At 31.3% G+C, this 8,926-nt stretch overlaps 1 protein-coding gene across 1 annotated transcript; it reads right to left on the bottom strand.

Moving 5' to 3' along the window:
- Positions 1–5,054: 5,054 nt before the first annotated feature.
- LOC132723559 (delta(14)-sterol reductase TM7SF2-like) lies at positions 5,055–7,552 on the bottom strand (the record flags this gene model as incomplete). The annotated part of the gene is made up of 4 exons (XM_060708296.1): positions 7,513–7,552; positions 6,836–7,030; positions 5,906–6,292; positions 5,055–5,135 (listed from the first exon to the last, which is right to left on the bottom strand). Coding segments are annotated over exons 1-4 (703 nt in total), but the record flags the coding sequence as incomplete, so codon positions are not given.
- Between the last annotated feature and the right edge of the window lie 1,374 nt (positions 7,553–8,926).

Here is an 8,926-nt window from a genome sequence, read left to right as displayed (position 1 = left end):
TCCCAAAAAAAATACATAGAAGGCTTTTGGGGGAAATGCTTAATTAAAAAAAAAGGTTAGAAAAATAAGCAAATTTTAAAACCCAAAGGAAGTACTATTTTTCAAAAAAGGATTTTTTTAAAGGGACATTTTCACTAAATGTTATATTACAAAAGTTTTTTTCCTGTTTCCTTAGACTTAAAACATTACCCTTTTTTAAAAAAAGACCTTTAAAAATAACTGCATAAAATTTGAAAAATTCAAAAAGTTTTCCCCTTTTGTAAATATAAATTTTTAAACTAGAAATATTTTTTTAAAATTTGAAAAAAAAATTTTTTTAAAAAAAATCTGAAGTTTATTTTTTCCCTAAAACTGGTGAAACCTAAAAACTTTCAATAGAAAAGGGAGATATAAAAATTTTGCTTTTAAAATTAAATTAAAAAGTATACCCAAAATATTTTTCAAAATATTTCAAAATCAGTCCCCTCCCAAAACAGTAAAAGATTTTTAATTTAATATGTACATTTTTTGTAACAGATTTGTTTTTAAAAACCCCTTTTAAATTTCCCTTTGAAATGTGACATCCTAGAAATAAATTAAATTTTTGGTTTAAAATTATGAAAGAATAAAGGGTTTCAATCCCATTTACTGTACAAATTTAATAATTTCTTGAAAATTTTTTTGGGAAAAGTGTATTTTAATTTATTTTAAATTTTTGGTTTGGGTTTTCAATATAAACAAAATAAAACCCCCCCAAAATTTAAAAATTGGTAATATTATAAATAGGTACTAAATTTTTTAACAGTCATGTGATATAGTAAAAGAAAGGTAAATTGACTTAAAAAGTATAAAAATGGTGAGAAAATCCCTTCCCAAAAATTAGGGACTTTCAGTCCCCATTTTTAAAAATAAAAAAATATCATGAATAATCAAAAACCCCGGGTATCCCGGGAGTTAATTTAAAAATTTTTAAAAAATTTTCCTTAATTTAAACTTTTTTAAAATTTTCTTTCAATCAGTTAAAAACAAATTAAAAATTTAAAATTTGATATTTAAAGACATTTTAACCAAAAATTTGCCCTAAAAAAAAGGATTTAATCGGGACACGGGGAAATGACTACACCGTTTACATATAAGTTAAAATTTATTTTACAACATTACATAAATATTATATAAACGCCGCCACATTACTTGTCAATAAAACTGATTAATATTGAAAAAATTATTACTTTGTAGTTTGTAAATAAATCAACGAATCAAATTAATTAAAATGAGACTTACTTTTTATATCAATTCCTCTTGGATTCCACAATTTTGGGGTTTTTACTTTCTTTTTTCTATTACTCATAAGTACAAGGGGAAAATTGATCTTTTGTAACAGATTTCAGACCATCTGCTTACAAGTTCACATTTGTTTTTGTTATTCATTATGCAAACACGAGGTCTGTGACCTGGAAATGGATTCATTCTGATTGGTTTCCTAGTGACCTCATTTCTATTTTTTAGTAAATTCTTTTTTTTCGGATTACTCGAAAGTTCTAAATTTTAGCGCAATCGGATCGTATTCACTATCTCGGATCCCATTTTGACCTAAGTTCCCTAAAATACAGAGTTTTCTCCCTTCGAAGTAATCGAGCTAGGTATAAATAGCCGTAATCGGTATAGCTCATGTGTATATAATTAATTTTTGTAGACATCCTTCGGAATATACCATATATATCATATATAGTTCAGTTTAGGGAAGGACCATGAGGACAGTTTCTAATGTTGCTAGAACTTATTGTTCAACCCTTTTGCCCTTTGATGTGAAAATAATGTTCTTAAATTGTATTCAAAGAGCAATAAAATATTATTAACCAATATAGTTGATTAAATAAAAAGAGTGGGGTTGGGGTCTTTTTATATTTCAGGCAATTATTATATTTTATCCTTGATATTTTTTTCTATCAATAATTGTTCAGTCAATCTTTTTGAAAACACAGTATTGTCAATTTAACTCAACTCATACAACGAAAAAAAGTACCACATACTTTACTGAAATGTGCATAAATTAGGAACCCTGAGATTTTACATTGGATTGTACAATATCTTTAAGTCGTGAAAATCTCACAGGGTAAGTATTGTGTAAGTCTGTATATCTTTCATGTAAATTGGTGATGAATTATCCAACGTCATGTATACAGGTAAATGTTTTTACTGTTCACTAAGACTGTGGTCTCTCATTGTTATCATTTTTTCAAAAAGTGAATATTATTTTTATAGTTTATGTAGTCCTAGATAAATTTAATTGGACAGTATAAAAGTTATAATAAAAACAGTTTTTAGCAAATTTTATTTGACAGGATATGGTTTTGTAAATGTCATTAATTGACTTTTATATTAAGTTTTAATGGCCATATTTATTACATATTGGACAAATATATGTTGCTTCTGTATTATTATAGTATAAAACATCCATCGACTAAGCCAATGTATTGTATTGATAAAACAGATCTTCATGTACATTATGTTGAAGAAAACAAATCGTTGATATACTGAAGTAAGTAATATTTTGAGAATGTAAAGTATCAAGTATAATAAATGACATACTTTCCAAGGTTAAATGATATAATTATAATGATCAATTTTTCTTCTTACCATTTGCATTTAAACATTTTAATATCGTTTTATTCATTGTACCACAATGTAAACTTCTGTAGGAAAAACATGCAATAGTTTGAATATATTGAGATCATGTTAAAAAAAAAAAATACAACATAACATTTTAATGAAATGATAATGAATTATATAAATTGTGTAACTATGGGGGATAATTCTTTCAGTAAACTGCTGTGATTGGTCTTGGTGTTGTCTCCCTAGATTAAAAATAAATAGTCTCTGAATGGTTTTCATGATATTCAATGTTTGTGTTTTACGCTTTATATGAAACTTTTATGTACACATGTAGAGATGAGACGAATAATAAATAAAAATAGAATACAATGTTTTCAGATAATTTCTTCAGGCGAACATTGAAAACATGAATACGAAATTGTTCATAAAAAATTGTTTTTGAACCATATGTTTACATACAATTAATCTGGTTTTAATAATATCCGGGGAAATCCGACGAGTAAATTCCTGGAAAATAATTCTATATTTCACAATTCGGCAATATTTGTCCCAGTCGGTACCGTACTTTAAGCTTGCATCCGTTGTTGTCTTGTCTTTCTCTATCCAGAGTAAAAGGACTAAGAAAGTAGTTCCGAGGTACGGTACCACATGACTAAATCCTGAAAAAGTAGTGCTATATATAGAATATTCAGGGTCTTTCAAATAGAATATTTATTATAATTATTTGAACTTGAACTACTAGTACCTGAGAGTATGCAAATTAACTACACTTACAAAGTTGTAGCATTTCACTTTCACATACGACTTATCCACCATGGTTCAGACATTTTGTTATTATTCAGTTCTTAAAAATAGTTCGTAGATCCCTGGCTTTGTGTTTAATTTTTTTTTTTAACAAAAACTCTTGCAAAAATGTTTAATGGGATAATGAGTATGAATATTGCTAAAGCCAAAAACAATATTTTCCAAAAGTTAGGGTCACCCAAAAAAAATTGCTTTTAAATTGTTAAAATAGCAAATTCCCTTTGAAGAGGGGGAATTTGGGGATAAAAATATCTGTTACAATTGCATAAAACCTTAATTTTATCCTTGGATTTTTTGTGAATTTTAACACTAAAAATTTTAAGTATTATTTTTCAAATTAAAAGTTTTTTAATTTTTTTTATTGGACAAAACCCCTAATTCACGAATTTAATATTTAGCTTAAAATGTCTGCAAAAAAACATTTAAAAATTTTTGAATTTTCAAAAAATTTTGGTAAAAAAAGGAAAACCTTAAAAAGCTTTAAAAAAAAATTTTTCCCCAAAAAATTTTTTTTTTTTTTATTTGTTTTAATTTTATTACGCCCCTTTTTAAGGAAAAAAATGTCAAAAATTTCAAGTTAAAAATTACTCAAAAAAATTTTTTTTTTACTTTTAAAGAAAAAAATTTTATTTTACAAAGGCCCTTAAAATTTTGTAAAAATCCCTGGAAAATTTTTTTACATTATTTTTAAAAAAAATTACTTTCAAAAATTAAATTTTTTTTCCGTTTTTTCAAGATACCCTTTTAATGGTTCAAAAATTTTTCAGGAAATTACCTTTCCTTAAAAATGCCAAAAATATAAAACTTTCGCTTATTTAAAAAATTTATATGGGGGAAAAAACCTTTAGGCAAAATTTTAAAGCCAAACCCGTGCTAAGATAACTAAGGGAATAATCAAGTCGAAAGAAAAGTTTTGGATGGCGCACATACCCCACCAACTGTTTTAAAATCTTTGCCGATACGTGGCATGCTGGCAAATCAAAAGAAACGTGTGTTTTTAAAGTTTTTTTAGTGGATATTATTTCAGCCCTTTTGTTTAACTCCCCTACAAACCAATGAATTCCCAAAAAAGGGTGGTTCATTGCGAGTGGGTTTAAAGGGCGTTTTTAAAACAGCCCATTGATCCCCGCTGGGTTCATTTAAAATTTTTTCATGTGTGAAGGGGGATCCACTGCTTTGAAATGGGGTCTACTCGGTCCCCCTTCTTGAAATAATGAAAGAAGGGCACTGGGGCTTTTCCCCCCAGAAAGGGAAAAGTCTTTTTGGTGGACGTCCCAAAAAAAATAACGGGAAAAACCAGGGTCTAGATTGAAAAAGTCCCCTTTAACATTGAAAAAAAAACAAAATTTTTTTAAAATAAAAGTTTTTAAATTTTTCATTGAATAAATAAAAGTTTGATACACAAGGTTTTGTTCTTAAAAACAGTTTTCAAATGACAAAAAAACAAAAAATTTAAAATTTTAAATAAAATAAATCATTAATGAAAATTTTTACACTAGTTTAAAGTTTTAAAATGGTATTTAATTTATTTTTAAATGTATTCGCAAAGAAAAAAGAAAATTACTCTTTGGAAGATTTTGATACTAAACCTCAAACGAACAATCTCATATATATGACGGTCAAAAGATTAAAAGAAATAACTCTAAGAAAATTCTTACACCGCAATTTTGGATCGTTAGGATTTTTCCTGAAGTCATTTTTCTCGGAATTACTTCGTCTGTATATGTAGTAACCGGTAGCTGAAAGGAGATGTTGTAAACATTGGAGTGAATATATACATATAACATATGACATCCATTTAATATTGCAAGTTGAGCATCAGGCAAAATCTTAGAGAAGGGGAGATCTCTCGGGAGAACGCATTAAAAATATCTAGGTCAAGGTAAAGGTCGTAGACTCGGTTTTCAGATTAAGTCTAGTCATAAAAGGCAATTGGAAATACAACAACTCACACGCATACTGGCATTTGAAGTAAATTTTAAAGAATACGTATCTTAATTGTCATAGAATTAGGTTAGCACGGACAAGATACGGACGGACAAACCAAGATATGCCGCTAAAAGTATATCAGAATGAACTGTAGTGGATGTCATTAATTTCATACTATTTTGCAAAGAAAATTATACTCAGAGATGGGTAGACAGAAAGGTATAGGCGAACATGGAGAGAGGCGGCACACGTATAGATAGACAAACCTACAGACAGACATAACACAGGCAAACAGTCATTTGTTGCAAGACGAACATCATTGTATCGAAAATCGTCGAACATAGATCCATTAAGAGTCTTTACGAAAAGTAACTCCTATAATAATGCACCCCTTTGGGGCCTTTTCAGAAGGATCCTTTAAGGGCGTGACACAGTACGTCTAATGAATCCTACGTTTAGTTTTAAGCAAATTCGAGAAATGTTTTTGTATGGTTGCTAAGAACATTAATAGTTTCATCTAAAATGGTATGTGCTCTTTAAAATTTAAAGTTGAGAAAATGATTATACATTTTTCACTTACTATAAATTATTGCAATACAGCATAAAGCTGTATTTGGTAACCTGGTATCATTTGTCAATATATATCGTGTCTGCACACAGAAACAAAAAGGAATCATCACGAACTGTATCAAAATATTATATCCAAGACCTTCATGAACAATATCACGTGACACGATCACTCCGCTCTCAAACCAAAAATAGTCCGCAACATATGTTAATTGTATCATGTTGAGTAACAGTAATGTCGAATTAAAACGTTCAAATGTCGCCCAGCTTTCCACTAGAGAACATAGATTCAAGATTATCCAACCGATTATACCGCTTCTAAAAAGCACGTATTTGATGTCGAGTGACCGCCATCTTGGATTTAACTCCCGTCCCATAAACCAATCGTATACAACATTCCCTTGAAAAGAAAACAAATTACAAGCTGCAGATGAAAAATTACCGATACGAATCTAATTAATTACCTTAATCACAAATAAAATTTTTGTTAGTCCATCAGCCGGGCTGGGTTTCTTAGAAAGTCTTAAGTGTACCCTAAGTCCGAGGACATAAAAGCAACTTTAGAACCAACTTGAGACCATTTCAATAAACATTTTTAACTTCAGTCAAAGACTGTAGACTATAATTAAAAAAATTAAGACATACATTGACAGACCATTTTATTTACAATGTGTGTTTGCTCACCCGTATTGCTATTCAGAAATCAAGTGAGTCATGAAATCGAAGTCATAAGTAAAGACGCTTTCCTTGAAACACAAAAGTGTCTCAGTTTTGGTCCTCAGCCCAGCACACCAGTACAGTGTGCCCAGGCTTTATTCCGCTGGTAACCCAATGTTTGTATCGATACGCCGTAAACTTTAAAAAACTTCAAACTTCAAAGCAGGGTATATTCATTAAATGAACTGAGCAGTTTAGGGGTAAAATCATTTTCACATTTTCTTACCTGAACATCCATTTTGGTTCTTTTTAAGTTCGTCTGCAGTGCCGCCTCTAACGTGTAAATAAACGCTGAACGTAAAACACAAAAGCACAGTCGCCTTGTACATGCTTACTAGGGAACTTGACATACGTCTGACGTCATAGCCAAGCGCAACTGCGGCGGCGAGCAACGCATTGTTGGCAGTAAGTGCTGTAAGTGCTAGAAAGTAATGTTTAACATTATAAAGAAATATGGTGGCTGATTTGGAACGCTTTTGTGCGTCGTGTTGTCGCTAGCGACAGCACGACAAAGCGCCAAACGGCTTGTTGTCGGCCTTTGGTCTTGTCCTTCTTGTCGTTAACGATATACGCCTAACGGCGCGTTGTCGTGCGGTGTATTGTCGCGATGTTACATTGTCGCTCGGCGCAAATCGAAGGATTGGCTTATAAACCAAGCGACAGGGCGACATCATGACAACGCGCCGCACGACAACGCGCCGCACGACAACGCACCGTTGGCGTGCTTCGCTAGAGACAGGACGACAAGACGACAGTGCGACAACAACGCGCCTTTTGGCGCGTTTCGCTAGCGACAAGACGGCAAGACGAAAAGGCGATAACGATATAGGTTGTGTTGTCGCTATCGACAACGCAAAGCGCAAAGTGTGCCAAATCAGCCACCATAAAGAAAGGAACACAAACATTTTGAAAGAATGTGATGTTGTTCCTGCTCCACGGTCATTCTTTTGAAGTTATCATTACATGTAAACAAATAGTAGCACATGGCAACTATTAATCGATATTGGGTAAATGATCAACTCCCTAACACTAAGACACTAATTCAAGAGCTTAAATGGCACTGCCTGTTGTAAAAATGCCTAGAATCTTTATCAAAGTGGATAAGAGAAAAACATACATCTCTACTAATAGGAGCTTAGATGCAATCCTGAAAAGAGAGAGAAAGAGAAAACTAAAAGATAGAAAAACACCAACAAAAGAGTATAATGACGAAATACGATTTATACATATATCCTATACTTTACCATTTGTATTGTACAAAAGTCGATCGCCCGATGGCAAAATGACGCCTGGTTCCTTGTGTCCACCGATAGGAAGAATATACAGAAAACATTGAGCTATGAACCAAAGGAGAATATACGCGGCAATCTTAAAATCAACTGCTACAAGCACATCGTTGGTCTGCAGACGAAAGTCCAGAAGGTCCCATTTCCCCTTAAAAGCAAAAATGAATGAGAACTTCAAGAAAATAAAATGAAAAAATGTTAAGAGAAGTTTTATTTAATTGTAATATAAAATGAGATTAATATATTGTGCAATTTGATTTGATGCACCTATCTGTACAATTTGAATTGAAAATTCAGCATCCTCATCGGAAGATATTTATTAATGTTCACAATACTCGTACATTGCCCGTTGCCAAGGTAATGTAAGTAAAGAACTCGATGTTATATCTAGGTATCAGCATGTAAGACCAGACAAGGATCAGTCAAAATTATAAAAGCCAATGGGGAAAAAAGCAACAAATAATCTTCATTTCTGCATAACTTGGCCTTTTTGATAAAATAAGGCTTCCTTGCTTACGTCTTTGTCGTTGCACAGTTAACTTCACACCAGAATATTTCATTCTTTTTTTATTTGTTTCCTTTCTATGCAAAATCAGTGCCCTTTTGCGCATATCAATAATTTTGAACACGAATATAAGGCCTAAGTCGATGTTAATCTAGCTTTGCAAGTTTTGCACATTATTTAGATGTATGTTTATATAGACTAGAATGCGTTCTTTTAAATGTAATTTTGCAGATGTAGAATAATAAAAAGTACCGTCTCACACTTGGCAGTTATATAGAATGTATAAACAGTAAAGAATAATGCAAACATGACGACGCTCTTCGGACCGCCCATCTTATACTTGAAACTCCTCCTCAATTCTGTTCCGTCAGCCATTGTTGTATTTCAGACTGGAAATAGAATATCATATACTTTTTAGACAATTATCATTATAATACTATTCCCACTGAAAATTTCAATAACATTTCAAACCGTTAAACAGATCCTAAAACAATAGAGATGACAATGTAAGGTCATGTGCGAAATA

Source organism: Ruditapes philippinarum, unplaced genomic scaffold (genome assembly GCF_026571515.1).
Source record: "Ruditapes philippinarum isolate M1 unplaced genomic scaffold, ASM2657151v2 ctg3342_1_1_1_1, whole genome shotgun sequence".
NCBI classification, from domain to species: domain Eukaryota; kingdom Metazoa; phylum Mollusca; class Bivalvia; order Venerida; family Veneridae; genus Ruditapes; species Ruditapes philippinarum.
The sequence above is the reverse complement of the archived record's forward strand: the minus strand, read 5'-3'. Positions and strand labels throughout refer to the sequence as shown.